A 19,921-nucleotide genomic window follows, 5' to 3' on the forward strand; every position below is an offset into this window, starting at 1 on the left:
ACATGGATGGAAGGCTCATGGCAGTTATTGAAAGGGTGGCTAAATCGGTCACTGAATATTTTTGAAAGGCCAGAAATTTTAATTTTCATTTGTTGCACTCACTCTAAAAATTGAGAATAATCAAGTGAGTTGGAGAATGTTTTTGTAATTTAGTTGCCTAATAATTCTGCACACTTATGTATTCCCCTGAGAAAGATCAAAACAAATGCTTCCTTTGTTAAACATTCAGGTTTGAGGTTCAATTATATTTTGGATTAATTGAGAGCATTGTGTTTGTTCAATAAAATATATGAGGAATACGATTTGCCTAATAATTGCGCACACAGTGTATATACCACATCTGTCAGCCAATTAATGACCAAGTGCTGTGTCCAGGCACTCCACAATCAGCATTCAGGATTTGAAGCACCCGGTTATTGATGTATCCTAAATACGCTTTGTGAACCTGAAACCCATAAGAAACCAAGTGGTTGAGGAAATGCACATTTGTTAGTGGGCTTATGTCCGTATCTCTACAGACAACCTTTGTCAAGGTCACTCGTGTATCCCACCACAGAACATTTTCAAAATCTGCTTCACCCCCCCCTTTAAATTTAATTCTGTCATGTCAAAAGAAAACATGCATAATCATGCCCTTAATTTAGTCATATTTGAAACCCAAAACGAATGAACAATTGCAACTCTACTGATAAGCTACAGTGTATCAGTTAGGTTTGAGAATAGAGTTAGGATTTAGGTTAGGGTAGGCCAAAGCTAGCTTTATGGATAGTTGAATGTTATAAATGAGCTGTCGGAACAATCTGATCAATTAGGATGAAATTATAGCAATGTAGAATGAAACATATACAAACATGTCGATACATAAGAAACAATTTATTGACTTCAACAATATTCATGTAGTAACTTTCCTCAGGTTAATGTCAACGTGTGCATCAGAATATTTTAAAATGGCCTCGTCTCTTTTCATCTCATTTGTCCATCACCGGCCCCAATATGAACAGACAGGACAGGTGAAATCTGGAACCTCCAGTAAAGGGTTCCATACTTCAGTAGTCCTGTAGTTTGAGATCAGAGCAGTTGAAGGGAAGATGACCAAAGGAAACCACATTAGATCACTGAGATGTAATCGTGTAGGCTACTGGTTCAGATCTTTCCCTCGGCATATCCAAGGCACTATGTGACTGACATCACCCCAGAGACGATGACAGTGCTAAACGATGACATGAGGTCAGCATGCAATTGGTTAAACACAACCCCTACACCGGATGCATTGACCTCAAGTAACAACACAACCTCTTATCTGAAGTGCGACAATCACAAAAACAGACTTTCAGGCCAGTGACAGTATTAATTGGTGCTTATAGGCACTTTGTCGAAAGACATATGAAAACAACTTCTACACATACAGCGATTCTCACATTGTAAAACGCGTTCAATCATTTCCGATGACAAGGTCACCATTTTAAAACACAAGAAACTGTTGTTTTCACTTGACTCCATGTTAACACCAGAGAAGAAAGTTATACAAGCAGAATCTGCATTCACATCACATTTGCTGAACAGTAATGCGTTGGTTGCTTTTGCTAGATTTCACACAGACTATAGAAAGCCATTGAATTATAGAGCAAAATGCCACAGAGCCTAGAAGCCACTTGGATTTAGTCTTTCCTGGCGATCTATATGCCCACTCAAATAAATGTATAAAATGTCAAATAAAATGTTAATGTATCAGTTCCATAAACCCTAGTTGCACTGAACAGGGAAATAAGAGTAAGACGTGCATCTACAAGGCCTACGAAACATACTTCTCCCTGTGCCAGCCATAATTTGTACACAAGACATGCACAAGTGCCAAGTTAGTGACAATTCAGGCATTAGTGCCCCCTACTGTGTGAGATCAGAATATATACTGTGGTTCAGCGAGAGACCAAACACCTCGGGCTCGTTTTCCAAACAGAGGCTAATCCTACTCCTGGACTCAAAGGCATATGTGATCGAGACTCTTTATTCAAAGTGATTTTAGACCTGCAAAGGTATTTTTCTGGGAAACCAGCCTCTAGGCTAAGCGGGTTGTTTGATTTGATCTTAACATTCTGTTTATTACAGCTTTCTACTGGACCTGTGCCTGTTGCAGGATTTCAGGATATTGTGTGTGGATCCCAGGAACATTAGCTGCTGGCTTTGGCTATAACTAATGGGGTTCCAAATAAAATACTACAACAGCACATGGCTCCCATTCAGACGAGATGCATCACTACTGACGTCTCCATTGTCTCATTAAGTGTGCCAGAAATGTGGAGGAAAACCATTTGTGGGTTGAATTAGGGGAAACATTTAAGTAAGAGCTATTTGTAATCAGGCGATGTTGGTAAACGCTTAGCTGGACATTCATCTGTGGCACAACTGGAGTGGTTCAAATGAGCCACGTTAGTGCTTAGGTGCAGTGGTAGAAGCAATTTCCTCCCACAAGGTTTAGCTTCCCGAATGTTAAGCAAAACCAGTTAAATCAGTCAGGGGAACACTTGTCCTTTGTAGTGGTTGCTGGATGAGATGGGCTTGATATATCTGCTTCACTAGTTACACATTAGCAATCTGAACCAGAAGTGACATACATTTTATAAAGGACAAAGGTCAGTGTTAAATACCTTGTTGCTTTTTGGATCGGGTAAATAGTCTTCATTGTGGATTGTTGATTTGCTAGCTTTTTAATCAACAAATACAGGTATACATTTAACTACAAGTAGTTAAAGAAGCTCAGAGGACAGATGCAGAAATGTGATATACCTAACCAAGAGAGAGAAAAAATCATCACTGGCTATTTTGGACTAAGACCTAATTGTTCCTTCCACTCATGTCTAACATTTCAAATCTTTAGTAAAAGTCAACTGGCATCCACTTTACTGCAAAGTAAATCCAAAACATCTATCCATCCAATCGGAAATCTCACTGTCTGTAAAAAATAAAAAAAATTAAAAATCCCAACTGAGCGTCATAAGACCATGGGACTGCAATTGAAAGGTCGGCCTGATGGGCTCAGCCACAGTACCTGGTGTAAAGGTGAACGATGGCCCCCAAGCTCTCCCCAAGTCAACACACCTCTGTCGCACTGAAGTACTGCTCTTCACACCCTCCACAAGCAACAGCGATAATAGATAGACTTTGACTAGAAGCTGAGCGGTGGCTGATTGATCTCCAGCAGGTCCACGCCTCAGGGGAGATCTCGAATCAAGGCCCGGGGCTCGACTGTCTCCAAGGCAACCCTCTTATCTGGCCGACAGACAGAGGGCCGCCGGCACTCCTCTAAAGACAAACAATTAAATAAAAACGGCGGCTCTACGTGAGAGTCCCCGTGGGCGTGGCCTTCTGAAGAGGTTGGGGAAGGGAGGGGGGGGGGGGTCACCGGGAGGAACTGCGCTCTTTGCTGACACAGTCGTCCTGCGTTCTGCTGTCTCCATTGGACGTCACGCCGCACGTCCTCCTCTTCTTTCGCCGGTGGGACATGGCATCCCCTTCCGAGCCCGACTCGGCCTGCAGAGGAGGAAGGAGAGGAGATTCATCTCTCCGGCTAAAACGCATAACATCCACTACATAATAAGGTGGTGTGGTAAACGCCAGTTACCATTTGTACATGCTATATGCACACACAGTTGGTGAAAGAGGTGTTCTTGCTTTACCAATGGAACACCCAAATCAGCAGAATACAATATTGAATCCATCTAGGTGAAGGCAGGGCCTACAAACCCTTACCCAAAAAGAACAGCCAACCTCCACCCCCCCCCACGCTGATATGTATGAGTAACTGGAGATGACTGAAGGGCAGATTGGTCAAATGAGAGTAGATATTAACCAAGTTTCCTCCGCTTCAGAAACGTTTCTCTGCCCCCCGGTGCATCAATATTCACTTGAAATTTAAAGCAGGTTTATGTCCTGCCTTGGACATTATACAGAACTGTATGTGTGCATGTTGAAGTAAGGAATCGCTCATACAGTGGGGTGTGAATACTTTCCGAAGCCACTATGCGCAAAGCAACTTCTTGTAATTCCTCCCATTCCAGTACTTGCTCCACAAAACAAATTGTTCAGTCTAAAGGCATTCAGAATGTCTACAGACCACATCAAACCTTTAAGATTGGTGTTATAAAACACCATGAATAGTCAAGTGGGAATATTGAAAAAAATCAAACCATTTTGAATTTCTTAAAAACACCTACTTTGCCCTTACATGGGAAAACACTTTGCACATTGGCTCTTAGCAGCCCTATAGATTCAGCTAGACCACCGGAAAAACTAGTGTTTAAAGTGGGCATTATGGACCCAACATACAGTTTAAAACGGGGAACAATACATCAGAGTACACAAAACAGCGGATCTACTCCTGTATGTGCCACTGGAAAACAGCGTCTGCCATGTAAACCGCACAACGTGTTCTTCAAGGTAACAGGGTGTACCTCGGAATCAGAGTCAGAGGAGCTGGAGGAGGAAGAGGAGGAGTCACTGGAGCTGTCTGAGGCGATGCCAGTGGACTCCTGGAGGTCCACCTTGTCTGCCAGGGCTGCCATGTCGGGCTTCTCCTGCTTCAGGATCCTGGAACAGAGACCATTCATGTAGGAAAATAATTGTTTTTACCCTATACTGACACACGTTCAACTAGACAACTAATCCTCAACCCTCTGATTAATGCAATCAGGTGCTCCTGGAATCAGGTGAAAACAAAAACACTAAACATCTGTGGAGGTTAGGGTCTGTTGGGAGTGCTTACCGATACCACTTCCTGGATAGTTTGGGCCGGCCGCGCACTGTTTTATGCCAAACGATGGGGAAGTTGGTGGTGCTTGCAAAGTTCTGAGTGATAGCGATGGTGGTGTCCAAGTTGAGAACCACATGCCACCAGCCACCTAGAGAACAAGCAACAGAGAAGGACTGAGCTCAACAACACAGAGACAGCAAAACAACTGAAGAAAAACTCTTCCACCAAAGATTACATTTCATTAGCAAAACATTTGGTCAAACAGTTGATACATTCAGAAAGGTCCCTACCATTTTCATTCGGTTTGACCAAACAGGGAGAGACCTACCTTCATTTGTCCAATATCAACTGTTTGACAAAATGTTTTGTAACAAAAACATTGTTTGGCATCATTCATATACCAGTGGTCTTCAAAGGTTTAAAAGAAAAATCCAAGCTCTGGACCATATACAAATGGAGTGGCGTTTCATTCCCTTTTCCAGTCAGACACCCAGTATCAAGCAGGTCGCTACCCCGGACATCCACCCCTAAGTGGACAGAGAAATTGTCCCTCTGGCCCATGGACTAGTGACACATAATGTCCATCACTAACCAGCACAGAGTTTGAAGTACAGCGGTTACATTACATGATGATATTCATGGAGAGCAAAACCAGTTAATCTGTTGTGCACAGGAAGGATTTAACTAGACGTGGCCCATATCAACCAACTTCAGGTCAACAGTAATTGCATATATGATCTGACCGGTGCTATTTTTGAGAAACTGCATCCAACCATTTGATACACTGTTGCTGCCTGCCATGGTTTTGTTGGCTTTTCTTTGTGTGTTAGAAATGGGAAACTTCACATAGTAAAAGAATATGAATACATAAAGTATATAAATTGCCTACAAAATAGAGGTTGAGTGATCGGCTGATAATTTGTATATGGTTTTGTTTCCATTCCGTTTCTGAAATGATAGTTTCAGAATTGGACCATTTTAGTGACCACAGTCATTTTCGGTCAGTCAGAAGTACATTTTACATTGCTTCATAATAAAGCCTTACATTTATCTTTTCATTGATAAGCTTGAGACGCCACACCCCTGTACGGTGCCTTGGCTACACCATTGTCATGGTAATGATAAAGCGCAGGAACGATTTAATTTGCAAGCAAGTACAACTAAGTCTATGATTTGATTGAGCTGAAAGTATAAAGGTGGTGAACAACTAGGCAGCTGACTCTTTACCACTTCAATTAAGCAGGGCTTTAATACCTGTGCCAGCAGAGCTTATTGCAATGCTTATGTTGCTGTGCACTGTTTGACTTCAGGTCTACACACTCCTGAGATTAAGCTGACACCTTCGGTGGTGTAAAGAATATAATTTAATGATAATAATGATAGAATAACCAAGCAGTCTGTACTAGATGTTAGGTATCTCATTGGGATTGTAATTGGTTAAGGGTCATTAAGCTATACATATTATGAACTACTGAAATGACTAAAGATATAGTCAGGTATTGTTATGGCAAAGATGCCTCGGTTGTTGATATCTAAAATGTATTTACTATGGAATATAAATGCATGCCCACTCAGGCAAAAACACAGAAACCAAGCAAGTGCTTTCCGGTAATTGAACAGGATATGCGGGCACTGCCCTCCTGCCTTTCGGCACAAAAACCGATTTGCCATTAATTGATCAAGTATCAAGAAGCGCATCTTACTAGCTCTGAAACATGAACTCTGACAATGTATTTTAGGCATTTTTGGTCTCCCAATAACAAGTATCAGTGTTGAAAAATCAGTGGCTCTACTTCTAATACAGCTACAATCTACATATTCACTCACGGCACATATCTTTTCACAAAGATCTTTTAAAAACACTTTCTGGTCTGCCCTATTTCTACATGATCGTGAATGAGGACCCCAATGATCTGACCACATGCCCACAACGTGGCGGGGACCCACTGACCAGGGACGAAGACGGTTTCCCCTGGTCCTTGCAGGATCTCCAGGGGTCTGAACTCGGCGGGCCAGGTGGGCTGCTGGGTGCGCGGGTACACCACACTGAACCAGGTGATGGCCTCGTCCTGCTGGTTGCCGCCGTCGTCTCGGGTCACCTTGATGAGCTCCCGGGGGGTGTGGGTGGGGAACAGACACCAGCGCTTGTGGCCCTGCACCAGGGCATTCCAGGCGCTCGTGCCCAGCGGGTCAATGTGAATGCCAGTGCCAGAGCGGGCAGGACCCATTACAAACCATCTGAGAGGACGCAAAGTACAGAGGACACGTGTTACTCAACTCAGTTCAACTATACCCAACATAAACAATTAGGTGTCAGCTACTTCACTGAACAAACCAATACTTAAATGATGGCTCTTTTGTTTTGTTTTTTACCTGTAGGGGGGCCTACGTTTCTCCCCGGCGAACTGAAACAGGTCGTCCCTGAAGTAGACCGGCACATTGTAGTCCTCCAGCAGTTTACGGCGCTTGGCGTGCTCACCGTAGCTGCTGTCGAAGATGTAGAGCGGGCTGTCGTCCCGCGTGGACTCCATGTACTCCACATAGTACTTCATCTTCATCTTCACAGAGTAACCGTCGTTGTCCTCGCCACACTTAAACTTCTGGTTGCGGTACTTCCTCTTGAGCCGCTCCGTGGTCCACTTCTCACGCGCGGGCCAGGTGTCCTGACAGTTGAGCAATACCACAGGCTTGTAGGGCCTCTCAAAGCGTTGGATGAACTCTTCGGCGCTGAGACGCACAGTGTCCACGCGCTCGACATTGTCCTGTGAGACACGTACAGCAGACGTATGGTAGGATGAGTGATAAAAGGCAGGCAAACGAAAATAGGGTGTTGGGTTGTGGCAGGGAGGGCTGAGGACCTTCGTGAATGCACGGCCACTTCAAATATTTTATAAGTCATTCTCCCAACATCAATCACTGCACTGAATTCAAGAAAATATAAAAGGGGATTCCTGACTTGTTTAGCACTGAGAGTCATTGGCTCACACAGAATGGGTCTTGGGGATTCAGGTTAAGTAGCTTTTACAAAACTAAATCCCAGGGAAAATCTATTTTTATTAGGTTAGTACACAATACTTTTTTGGCTACCAGATACAGTTTCCAATAAAAAACGATATAGACCCCAAAGGAAAAATAGGGATCTGACCTATAGAGGAAGACTGACTGTCCGATCTTGGAATGACACTGTCTAAAATATTGCAGACAAAGCTCTGACCAAAAGAGAAAGGACTACACTTTTATTTTATTAGTTGAGCTATAGGACATCACGCCCTAACCGATGAGTTTCAAAGGTATTCTTAAACACGAACTGCAGTCTTTCATAACACTTGTGACAATATGAAATCTCCTCTGGACACAATTTGTAATCACTCAGTGCCCCACATGGAACCAAATAAAAAACCTACTAACGGGCATATTTAATTATTGAAATATGTACAAGGACAATAATCCCCACAGACATGCCATTAAAATGTTCTTATGACATTAAAAGAGCGGATTGATAATATTGGGTTTGAGCACATGGATCTGAGAGACCGTAGGCCGCTAACTTCAATGGGCCAGCTACCTGTTGGTGGTAACTGGTAAATATACTTAAATGCAAGCGTTAATAACACAAAAGCAGTTTTCATGAGTTTACAAAGTATCTACAATTTGACACCACAGACGATTATTGTGAATACACTGGGATCACAATGTTTCTAAGTGCGGACTGAAATCTGACAGTGCAAAGGGCGATGTGTTGAAAACAGCCTACGTGACCATCCGCACTGGTTTTGTAATGTGAAACGACGTGTTGAGAACTAGCATGGCTAGCGCGCTCGCTAGCCGACAGTTTACCTTCACTGTTCGGTGTGACAGATCAAAAGTCTCGCAATAGTTATGTTTCGTCCAATCTAAAGAGTCCTTCAGCTCAGGTCTGGCGCTCCGCTTCGCCTCTTTGATCCTCTTCTTACTCTTATGGTTCATTCCTCTAAATTATACGTAAGGAGTTGTCTTGCGTTATCCAATGTAACTAGCTAGTTAGCTGGACTGGTGTGTGTAAGCAAACACATTAGCTAGGAGCTCACTTGCTACCTAAGTTATTGAGTGACGCTAACATTAGTTGCGCTTGAGTTAGCTATTCAGCGTAGCGGCCAGTAACACTGGAATTGAACTTAAACCGTAAACAATGTTTATGAATTTTACCGAAACATGATGCGTTTTCCATAAAAATGAATATGTCGTTCTACGCACACTTTTAGTAGTGAGGACGACCTGGCAGGAAGCTGGTCGGAGGAAATAAGCGAAGCAGTAAGTTTGCTACTCATAGAGTATGATAGAGGCCTTTGGAATTAAAAAGGCCGTTTTGACATTGACTTTCAATCCATTGTTTTAGTTGTTAAAAAAAGGGTGATTTCGAAACGACAATGTTAAAAAAACACCTAACTTTAAGTAATTTAATTTGATGGTATGCGTATTGAGTACCCCGTGATACAACCGTTAGACCCGATTACAGGATTTGTGCTTGATGAAGTTGCCATGATTGCCTGTCCACTGAATTATGGATTATTTATGAGAGAAACAATTTTACCGTATCTCACTACTCTACACTCACTGTTTGGTTCTGATTAGTTCACTACTTTAAAATGGCGGAAGACCTCAATGGGGAAAGGTATGTTTAGAAATGCGCCCTCTATCCTACTCTATGTCATCTTGTGCTCTTACAACCAAACTCCAAACGTTTTTCTATTAAAAGCCCGCCCCTCGAGAGAACCATATTAAGCTCATTTGCTACGTCCGGAAGACTTGTACATCCGAGGAAACTCATTGGATATAATTTAGCATACGTCTTCCCGCCAGAATAATGGGTTCCATCTAGACACGTTAGCGTACGTTTTTTCGTAAAAGTTTTTTTTATTATACTCAATGTACATATTGTTTGATATCTGAAATGATCAAACCCGACTAACAAATGGAATGGTAAAATGGAAAACAGACCAAGTGAGATCCCAAACATAGTGCAGAAGCTATTCACGTTTGAAGAATACAAGGATGACACAATGCATTCGCTGAACGTTTCCATTCCAGAGGTTTTTGGCGCACATTTTATACTACCCATTTAGAGTACAGTTGCTAACTTTGCATGCCTTCGAATGGACACAATGTTGTAATTCACCCTCACGCTAAATCCTTTGTGGTGATATACAAAATACATGACATTTAGCCATGCATTTTAAACCTTTTGGTTACTCATGTTAACCAAACAATCTGTCCTCTGCAGGTCCTTGATCCACAATATGGAATGTATGTCTGGCCTTGTGCAGTAGTGCTAGCACAGTATGCGTGGACGCGTAGAGAAGAACTGCTGCACAAAAGAGTGCTGGAGGTAACGTAATGACCAACTTCAAAATACACTCCAGTGAGCCAATCTATGGTCTACACTATGTTATTAGATAACCCGTTTACTGTACACACAAGAATGTGTCGATTCTACACTATTGAAAGACTTTTTTTTACAGCTTGGAGCTGGCGTCAGTTTACCTGGCGTGGTGGCAGCCAAGTGTGGGGCACAGGTGATCTTGTCAGACAATGCAGAACTTCCACTCTGCCTAGACAATTGTAGGCGCACCTGTGAAGTAAATGATCTGCCCAATGTTGTAGTGGTTGGGATTACATGGGGAGAAGTGTCTCCAGAGCTTCTCCTCCTTCCTTCATTGGACATTATCTTGGGATCGGATGTTTTTTATGAGCCTGAAGGTGAGATCACATGACGTTTCCCTGGGGGAGTGAGGTGGTTTTTGTGCCTATCTGAAACTCATGACATTTCTTTCAGATTTTGAAAGTGTTCTTGTAACAATATCCTACCTCTTGAGGAGAAACCCCAAAGCCCAAATTTGGACAACCTACCAAGAGAGAAGGTACGCTTTTTACAACTAGTTAGTCAGCACATTTTAATAAAATGGATGGAATAATTTTATTTTCCTAATTTCAGTGCTGACTGGTCTATTGAGGCATTGCTGCACAAATGGAACTTGAACTGTAATAACATTCCACTGGAGAAATTCAACAGCAAAGATCTAACTGGATTTAAACTCCCCGGAAGCCACTCTGTACAAATGATGATTATTACATGCAAGGGAAGCGCAGAATCTAAGTGAATGTATGGTAATCAGAGTTACACTTCAGTTACTGCCAGCAAGGAATTAGAAATTCCAAGCAATGATAACATTCTAAAAAATAAAAGCATATAACAAGGAATGTTGTGTTCAGTTCATTCATGAAGTCTGACCCAAAAGTTAGAGAAAACATCAAATCTTTATTAGCACTCACATTTGACTGAGAAGACTCTTGCAAGGGGGGAAGAGGAATGCACAAAGGGCAAGACAGAATGCATGTGTTCTGTTTGACAGAATGAACAAAAACAGCACCATTAGTGCACCAAAAATTGGGAGAACATTTTTAAAAAGTGTTGGAAGATAAGCATTCTACCGATGGTGTATTTGTAGCAGCCACTTAGGTTGGCCACCACAGCATGGTAGGCACAGGAGTATTCTGGAGAACACTGGAAACAGCCAAGCACTGCAACACGCCACCTTAACAGCTAACCAGCAATACGCAACTGCTACACAACTGCGCCTAGTGCACAAAAAATACAAGAGAGAAGATTAGAATCACAATGAAATAGAAAGGCCAACCTAACAGCAATGTTCACTTGCAAGTAAACCATTGCGGGGTTCTTTTCGTTCTAAAAGCTTTTGAATGCCTGCCTTGAGTTTGGAGCCTCACATTAAACTTCTTCAATGGCCTTTCACCATCCCTATTAACTTCCTGAACATGTTCTCTCCACATGAAAACCAAAATAAGAGTGGTAAAAGCAATGTCATCAAATGTTCACCATGACAGTTTCAGAGACTGAAAATTCCAATGCTGTACATTTAATAGCATTTCGTTTTATCCCATTACCTCAAAAGACCATCAGGTACTTTTTTTTTTTACATTGCGTAAAGACATGGCTATTCTAGGCACAAAAAAAAAAAAGACAAAGCCTTCAGATCAAGATACTATAATAACCTTTTACACCAGAAATCATTGTATGGACGGGGTCCTCAGTCTGAAGTAACTTCAACGTGACGTCCCCATTGGTGTCATCTGAAATTTTTTGAAAAGACAAGATGTTAGAAAGAGATGCACCTCCATTTTGTTTAAACCTCTAGTAATGAATTTGAAACCCTCCCTTCAGATGGAGACACCTCCAGGCCATATGTATGATACTCAGCTGGCAATGTAAAGCCAACTTGGTGCACAGCACCTTTGACCCCATACTATTAGGACACTAGCCTTTATGTTAGTTAGCTAATTAAAACTATGCAAACCAACTTCTGATGGTTGGAAATAGTCGGTTCAAAGGAACCCAGGAACACCCAGGCTTCACAAAATACGATTTGTCATGAGCAACTAGGTCAGACAAACCATGTTTCCCTCCGAAATGTAAGTATTTGCCCCAAAAGGCTGAGCGCATGACCTGGAGGACAATGCAAGGCCGGTCCATTGTCCTGCAGACGTACCTCAACGCCACCCCAACACTGACTGCAACCGGCCTGCTCCATAGCAACCCCCAACAGCAGCAGGTGCCCGGACAGCTCACACACCCAGCTCACTAACTGCTCATACTGCCTCAAACTCCTCTTTTGCAAACAGGATTCCGCAGCTTGGAGGAGAGAATTCCAGATTTTTTTATGAACACGTTTCGTTCAAAATGTATTCGCAAATACCATACAGACCTCTAAACTAATGAAATCAGAAACACTGGGCAGGACACAGTAAAATGTGGTGAGTCAAATCCATGACATGGATGTAAAATAAAAACTAACAAATGTTTGCCATCCTCTATGCCATGCCCAGTGTTACATTATAACCATTTGAGGTGTAAAAGGATTGTATAAAAGCTTGGTTTTACACCCCCCCCCCCCCCTATTGAAAGATATTGTGCAAATCCAACTCAAATAGTATCCCTAAGTAACATCCCACACAAGTCATTGAGGTTTCTGGAGTTCCCACTCTCCTCACCTAATGCCTACCATTTCTTCAGTCATCTACGGGGTTTCGGCTCCATTCTCTCCAGGTGACTTGGGCTGGCTCTTGGATCTGGACCTTGAGCGGGACCCTCGGTCAGCAGGGGTGTGGCTCCTGGAGCGGGACTTTGACTTGGACTTAGACTTGGATTTTGGAGACTTGGATCTGGAGCGGGACCTGGACGGGGACTTTGCCTTGTCTCTTTGAGGTGTACGGGACTTGGAGCGGGAGTAGGACCGGGACCTTGATCGGCTGTAGCGGGAGCGGCTGCGGGACCTTGATCGGCTCCTGCTCCGGGATCTGCTGCGCCTGCGACGCCTGGGACTGAAGGAAAAGTTTCAGTAAATTACTTGTGTCAAGTTAGCACCAACCACAATAATTTGCTAACTTATTTCCACCATCAACTTACTGATTAAAAAGGGCATGCTATGGACAGGGAGATCAAATGGTCAGTCTCATAACATTTCATAACTACAGATTATGAAAAGTTAAAATAACTCATTGGTGAAATACACTATTGTACAGAAATTTTATATTTTTAAATAAATTCACCACGGAGACGCTTGTACCCATTCAGCGGTTGGGATCATAATCAGCAAATCCGAAACTGGAGTTTTCGAAACATCAGGGGGCGGAGCGTATAAGGCCGATGTAACACGCGCGTAATGGTGGCAACTTAGTTTTACATAATGTATGTAAGAAAGGCAATACAGTGTTAAAGTTCCAACACAAACATCATGCATTTTAGCTAACTAACCATAGCTAGTTTGTTCAACATAAATGGAAACGCTACCACGAGTAGTAAGTAAAATTAGCTAATCGAAGGAGAGCTAGAGCAACGACTTAACCATGTGCTCTGCTCTTACCTCCTACTTCGTCGGCTATCAGCCCCGTACCTCCGGGGAGCACCTCCACGTCGACGGTCACCACGGTCTCCACGGTCGCTACCACCTCCATGGTGAGAATCGGGGGGACGTCCGTAGCGGGCCATCTGAACTCGCAGTTCCCGCCCGTCCAGCACAGCACCGTCCATCGCGTCCATTGCGTCCTCTGCGTCCCGCTTGTCGTGGAATCGCACAAAGGCGAACCCTCTGCTTTCTTTAGTATAACGATCTCGGGGAATGTAAACATCTCCAACCCTACCATACTTTTCGAAAACACGACGAAGGGTCTCTGGTGAGGTTCGATACGTCAGATTGTCCACTTTAAGAGAAGTCATGCCCTCAACATCGGGCGGGGGCCTACCGTAACTCATCGTGCAGATGGCTAGTCTAGCTAACGACGTAAGCTAGCTAACAAACACGTAGTGATTTAGAAAATTAGATGGAAAACGCGATCGCCGCTTAACAATTTTGATTAAAAATAGTCGTACTAAAACTCATTGACTGCAATATGTCGAGTTTTCTTGAAAAAAAGACAATATATAACTCAATCTATACGACGATTTTCTCAGCACCAACCGTTTGTTGGTACAAGCTGTTGCCCCTAGCTCCTCCTTGTTCAAATGAGATTATGGAAGGAACGCAGTGAATTTATTTGGAGTGGAACCAATATATTTTTTCTTATTGCACGTTTTTAATAGAAATTCAAAACACCAAAACATCTTATATTAAATAAAAATAATTTAGGACACACACAGGAAAATAAATGTTCGATGTAATTCTTAGTTTTATTTTGATCCGGAAAAGTTCGTAATGTCATACTAAGCAAATACACTCTGTTTCCCAATAGGCTATGCGGCATGTGCATAATGTCAGCTGATTATCTCACATGACAAACAGTTTCGTTAACTGTAAAAAAAAAATCATTCAGACATTTATACACTACACGGGAAGAAAGTGTCGTAGCTTACTACATCATGTATGACTAATAGCGTTTTTTTTCTAGGATTTGTGCTAATCTGGTATCAACACAAATCGTTGTTCTTTTGACAGGTATGTAGCTTGCTCAAACAAGGAATACAGGCAGGACAGTGCAGTACCCAACTCGGTAAGTTGTTTTTTGTCAAGTAAACAAAAAATGCATTTTAATATACCTTTATTTAAATAGGTATATAAGCTATTGTTAAATGTCTAACCATATTTTTGGGACTCTAACGGTCAATTATTATGTATCTGTATGTGTTGTTTGTTTGAACAATATTAGCTAATATTGAAAGCATTGTTATTATTTCCCAACCTTTCTACAGATTTGTTAATACATTCTAATTCGGTTATTTTTCAGATGAGCTGTTGCCTTCAGAGGTTTTTGGAATTACCGATTTCATTAAGTAACATTATAGTATAACATTGCAGCAAATATGGGTCCAGAGGGAAAGACATTCTTGAACATCATCATTCTGGGCTTTGGTTTCATGTTCATGTTTACTGCTTTCCAAACATGCGGCAATATAGAGGTATAGTTGAACTGAAAAACAATAAATATTAATGCCAGACCACTTTAGAAAACTTCTGTTGAGCATGATTTTAAATTTTTTATCTCTTGCTTTTTCAGCAAACTGTGATTAAGAATTTCAACAGCACTGAATTTCATGGGAGTGGATACACAAGGTAATTAAATACTGTTACTTTGTTTAGGCTCTGGTTATGATCTAGATTAGAACTGTTGGGAGATCCTAATCTTTCCTCCATAAGGTAGGAGAAAGGCCTTATCAAATCTGGGTCTCCAAGGTAATTGAGTCATCTCAGTATAGGCCTCAAATTTCTATACAATATCAGACTGTACTGTGTTATATAAATTAAATGAATATGAATGTGGTGTTGAAGGGCCTTGTCTGGGATTTAATTGGTGCAGTTGGCCTTTATGGGCATCTTAACATCTCCACTTGTGGGCTTGGCAGGCAAACATATATATTTCTTGTTCTCACACACACACACACTTGGTGTGGCTTAGAATAAAATGCCTACATTTGTAGCAATGTTACATATGTTTTCTAAGAATATTGGTGTTACATTTGTAAACATTGTCATTTGTTTTAATTTGTGTTTTTGTAGCATGGCCATCATCTATGGGGTTTTCTCTGCATCCAACCTGATCGCTCCCTCCGTAGTGGCTGTTATTGGACCCCAACTGTCCATGTTTTTTAGCGGACTAGTATACAGGTAAGACCATTTCTTAAATCTTTCTTTACATCAACCCTCTGTAGCATATACACATTTCCTGAAATTTGTCTTGACCTATTATCTCTGTGTGCATTAAGTTCAGTACTTATTGTTATTTGCTTATTTGTAATGTTACTGCTGTTCACTTTGATTTATTTCAGCGGATACATTGCCATGTTCATCCACCCCTTCACTTGGACCTTCTACACAGCCTCTGTGTTTGTTGGAATAGCGGCTGCAAGTAAGAAGACGTTCTTACTTGAGAAAGAAAGACTTGTTTTTTTCCCCTGTCAATACGTAACCTTCTATCTTATCTCTTTCAATGTTGTCCTATCTGTGGCCTAGTATTGTGGACAGCTCAAGGGAACCTACTTACTATCAACTCTACAGACGCCACCATTGGCAGGAATAGTGGTATTTTCTGGGCCTTGCTGCAATTCAGGTAATTCAGGTTTTCAGCGTGACTGTATTGAGTGCAGCTCAATTTTGCATAGCTTAACTCTCTACTGCAGATTATGTGCTAATGTACTGCATGTCTATTCCCCTTTGGCAGCTTATTCTTTGGGAACATATATATTTATTTTGCTTGGCAGGGTCATGTGCACATAACAGGTATGAATCCTCAGGTTTGGTTTAACATTTACTAGAATTATGTTACTATTTTTATGTATGTATTGGTATTAAACATGGATCTGTGGCTCTTTATTTTAATTATCTGGCCTACCCTAAATTACCTTGGCACATAATGAGGAAATTGTTTTGGCCATATGTTACTGATGTGTGTGTGTGTGTGTGTGTGTGTGTGTCTAGACAAGGATCGTCAGACAGTGTTCATCTCTCTCACTGTCATCAGCCTGGTGGGAAGCTTCCTGTTCTTCCTGATCCAGAGACCGGAGCCAGAGGCCACGCCCTCCGAGGCTTCTGAGTCACTCCCGGCTGAGTCCACAGAGAGCGGCTCACTTGCTGTGTGAGTTCATAGTCTGCCGACAGGCAAAGGATGGGGAAAAAATTATCTTAAGGAAATTCCTCATCTGCCCTTAAACTGTCCAGAGTCACACATTGTCACGCAGATACACATTTCAAATGTTGATATGCTGTACATATGGTATGTTTGTGCGTACCTGCCATTTTACTAAAGGTAGAATACAGTGTATTCCCGCTTAGATCTATGTTGAATATGAATACTTGTGTCATCCTCCGTGTCTCATAAATACGTGTATTCATTTCTTTCACTTCATTGCAGATCAACTCCAGGTCTCTGTTCCCAGGCTCTGGATGCTTTCAGTGAGTCAGAGTTTATTGGTGGCGGTTTACTTGATTGTCGCATCAGCAAAAAATACAAAATCCCAGAGCTCAGCTGATAGATGTGTTTTTCTTGCAGAGAAAGCATTGCAGTTGTCTGTCACTAAAGAAATGCTACTACTGAGTATCTCCATAGCGTACACAGGTGGGGAAATTAATTTGACATCTTAAAAATCGGAGCACCCCCACTTCCTTCCTTGTGTACATATAAACAGATCTAAATGTGTTGATACTTACTATGTTTGAATGTGTAACCAGACATTGTGTTTTCTGAACCTTTGCTCCCTCTCCAACCCCAGGCCTAGAGCTGACCTTTTTCAGCGGGGTGTATGGGACATGTATAGGAGCCATGACGCGATTCGGGGAAGATGCCAAAAGCCTGATAGGGCTCTCAGGCATTTTCATCGGCATAGGAGAGATCCTGGGTGAGCCTTACGTTCCCACCGTAGATTCTCAGTCACGTCTTGGCTGTTTGGTATCACATGATACAGGCGAGGTATGGAAAGCAGATGTGGTTGCCGAGTCGTGGGTTGGACACGCAGGAACCTCTGTGTTTGCTGTGCCTCTGTTCGTCCAGGAGGGGGCGTGTTTGGGATGCTGAACAAGGCCAACCGGCTTGGGAGGAACCCCATCGTGCTGCTCGGGATGATCACCCACTATGTGGCCTTCTACCTGATCTTCCTGAACATCGCCAGTGATGCCCCTATTGCCCCGGAGGAGGGCACCCCTGGGAAGGCTTACCTCACCCCCAGGTACCAAGCTGGACCTACACAAATGGCCCATGTACCAGTGAGCACAGATTAATGTCACATCAAGGTCTTTCCTTTGCCTGGGTTTTGTGAGGAATCCCACTGTTGCGCGTGTCTAAGTCCGCTTTGACGCACCCCGGCTTCATTCTGATCTGTCTGTTGTTGACTTGGACCTGCTGTATTTCTGACTGTGTCGCGCTTAGGCAACCGCCGCCCCGACTTTAACCCGCTGTGTTTTGATTTGTGTTCAGTATCGAGGTGGCTCTGTTGTGCAGCTTCCTACTGGGCCTGGGGGACAGCTGTTTTAATACCCAGCTGCTGAGCATTGTGGGATTCATGTTCCGGGAGGACAGCGCTCCTGCCTTTGCGGTCTTTAAGTTTGTCCAGGTACTATGTTCTCTGTGGATTTCAGAAAGGCAGACAAAGAAATTGTATGGTTATCTGCAAGGCCTGATTTCCCCATAGTAGCTGTCGTCTAACAATGGTCTTGTACTCCACAGTCCATCACAGCAGCCCTGGCCTTCTTCTACAGTAACTATCTCTTCCTGCACTGGCAACTGCTCATCATGGTGATCGTGGGATTCCTGGGGACACTCTCCTTCTTCGTGGCTGAATGGATGGTGGTTAAAAGCAGACGGGACACTGACTATGACAGCATATAGCAGAGTAGCGGGGGGAGGGGTCCACATTGGGTGGAACTATTCACAGCTGAGTGGATCATTTGGGGCAGGGTCAGGTTAACTCCTTTGCAACCCTGAGCTATCTTCTGACAGTTTGACAAGCCCACCTCAGCCCCAGGTGAACAGACTGTAGTCGTGCTGTTTTTGCGGCGTCATCGACAGCTTCATAGATTTTTTTTTGCCTTTCAAGTTCAAGAGACACTTCCTTTTGAATACTATATGTTTTACTGTACTTGGAGTGATCGTTTGTGCACAGGAGACTGGATTTTTCATGTTCATTTTCATTCTCTAGGCTTTTGTTTCATTACAGGCATTCAGGTGGTTGGTTTCAGTGTGCAGTAATCATTGAAATGTTACACATTTATTTAATTTTTTATTGGCACCAAAGCTATCAGTCTGAACAATTATTTTCTGTTAGTACTTATTTTCAAGAAAATGTATAACAGATGATTAAGCCCACATTGAACACACATTGGTGAGCTCAGGTTGAGCTGACACATTTTAAACTGTGTCATGTATGTCCACTGCATCTGAATGTCTTGTAAGATGGCATTTATCTTAAAGGGATGAATTATCACAAAACCAAAATGCTAGCTTATTGATAAGTGAAATCCATTTAAATAAATGATAACGCTGTAAATGTTAGGCATTTCTTTGTTGATATATCCATCACAATTGCAGATTGGAATTAGTCTTACATGGTTTTTGTCAAAAAGGATATCCAAAAGGTATTACCAAGTCTTGAGGATGATGAAAGTGAATCACAAAATGTAGACTGGGATGTTGATGTTTAAACTTTAAAAGGTTATATTGCTCTATTAAAATGTCACACTGAACTCAGATTATAAGGCTAATTTCCTTCTATGAGAAACAGTGGTCTTCACATAACTTGTAAACCAGGTTTACAAGTTATGTTCTTCTCTTTGGTGAAACGTGTTTATAATCAAATTTATTAGTTGTGTCATTGTGTGGATTAATGATTTTAAAATTAAGTTGTTCTAAGAAAAATTAGGAACTGGAAGTAAAAGGATTGTCTAGAGCCAGAGCCATTGGATGTAAGGTAATATCTAATAGGATGTTCAGGGAATTATTTCTAACTTGTTATGCATTATGAACCCGATTTTATACTTGAATCTAGTTTACAATTGTGTCAGGTTTTCCCATGCATGATGTTTATTTTTATTATTAAAATATTATTTCGAATATTTTTTTTTTTGTGTTTCTTTTATACAGACTTGGGGGGATTCTCTAACACCACGTCTTATTTGAAGAGATGGGATGTCTGCCTTT

The 19,921-nt window shown here is 42.1% G+C and overlaps 4 protein-coding genes across 11 annotated transcripts; 2 read left to right on the forward strand and 2 right to left on the reverse strand.

The window, feature by feature from the left end:
• Positions 1-813: 813 nt before the first annotated feature.
• jmjd6 (jumonji domain containing 6, arginine demethylase and lysine hydroxylase) lies at positions 814-8,914 on the reverse strand. Its single transcript, XM_010874073.4, has 6 exons — positions 8,585-8,914; positions 7,121-7,509; positions 6,699-6,985; positions 4,760-4,895; positions 4,449-4,584; positions 814-3,528 (listed from the first exon to the last, which is right to left on the reverse strand). The coding sequence occupies exons 1-6, from the start codon at positions 8,711-8,713 to the stop codon at positions 3,397-3,399; spliced, it is 1,209 nt and encodes a 402-aa protein (XP_010872375.1). The 5' UTR covers positions 8,714-8,914; the 3' UTR covers positions 814-3,396.
• Positions 8,915-8,975: 61 nt separating this feature from the next.
• On the forward strand, positions 8,976-10,982 carry mettl23 (methyltransferase like 23). Of its 2 annotated transcripts, none has more exons than XM_010874072.3 (5): positions 8,976-9,037; positions 10,008-10,112; positions 10,246-10,483; positions 10,560-10,644; positions 10,719-10,982. In XM_010874072.3, the coding sequence occupies exons 2-5, from the start codon at positions 10,029-10,031 to the stop codon at positions 10,882-10,884; spliced, it is 573 nt and encodes a 190-aa protein (XP_010872374.1). In that variant the 5' UTR covers positions 8,976-9,037; positions 10,008-10,028; the 3' UTR covers positions 10,885-10,982. The 2 variants fall into 2 exon arrangements, with proteins under 2 accessions (XP_010872374.1, XP_010872373.1); XM_010874071.3 differs by lacking the exon at positions 8,976-9,037 and adding an exon at positions 9,047-9,816.
• Positions 10,983-11,022: 40 nt separating this feature from the next.
• srsf2b (serine and arginine rich splicing factor 2b) lies at positions 11,023-14,308 on the reverse strand. Of its 7 annotated transcripts, none has more exons than XR_828202.4 (4): positions 13,666-14,308; positions 12,805-13,123; positions 11,798-11,875; positions 11,023-11,362 (listed from the first exon to the last, which is right to left on the reverse strand). XR_828202.4 is itself a non-coding variant. In XM_020051086.2 (3 exons), exons 1-2 carry the CDS (start codon positions 14,052-14,054, stop codon positions 12,820-12,822), a joined length of 693 nt encoding a protein of 230 aa, XP_019906645.1. In that variant the 5' UTR covers positions 14,055-14,308; the 3' UTR covers positions 11,023-11,875; positions 12,805-12,819. The 7 variants fall into 7 exon arrangements, 4 of the variants coding, with proteins under 4 accessions (XP_019906645.1, XP_019906646.1, XP_019906647.1 ...); XR_002197458.2 differs by adding an exon at positions 12,292-12,434 and having other exon boundaries at positions 11,023-11,875; XR_002197459.2 differs by adding an exon at positions 12,292-12,434 and having other exon boundaries at positions 11,023-11,875; positions 12,794-13,123.
• Positions 14,309-14,544: 236 nt separating this feature from the next.
• Positions 14,545-19,473, forward strand: mfsd11 (major facilitator superfamily domain containing 11). The gene is made up of 14 exons (XM_010874075.3): positions 14,545-14,788; positions 15,023-15,194; positions 15,293-15,348; positions 15,793-15,900; positions 16,062-16,141; positions 16,246-16,342; positions 16,454-16,512; positions 16,711-16,867; positions 17,144-17,184; positions 17,282-17,347; positions 17,502-17,627; positions 17,780-17,954; positions 18,203-18,338; positions 18,452-19,473. Exons 2-14 carry the CDS (start codon positions 15,099-15,101, stop codon positions 18,611-18,613), a joined length of 1,359 nt encoding a protein of 452 aa, XP_010872377.2. The 5' UTR covers positions 14,545-14,788; positions 15,023-15,098; the 3' UTR covers positions 18,614-19,473.
• Positions 19,474-19,921: the final 448 nt, after the last annotated feature.

This window comes from Esox lucius, chromosome 11, assembly GCF_011004845.1.
Source record: "Esox lucius isolate fEsoLuc1 chromosome 11, fEsoLuc1.pri, whole genome shotgun sequence".
NCBI classification, from domain to species: Eukaryota; Metazoa; Chordata; class Actinopteri; order Esociformes; family Esocidae; genus Esox; species Esox lucius.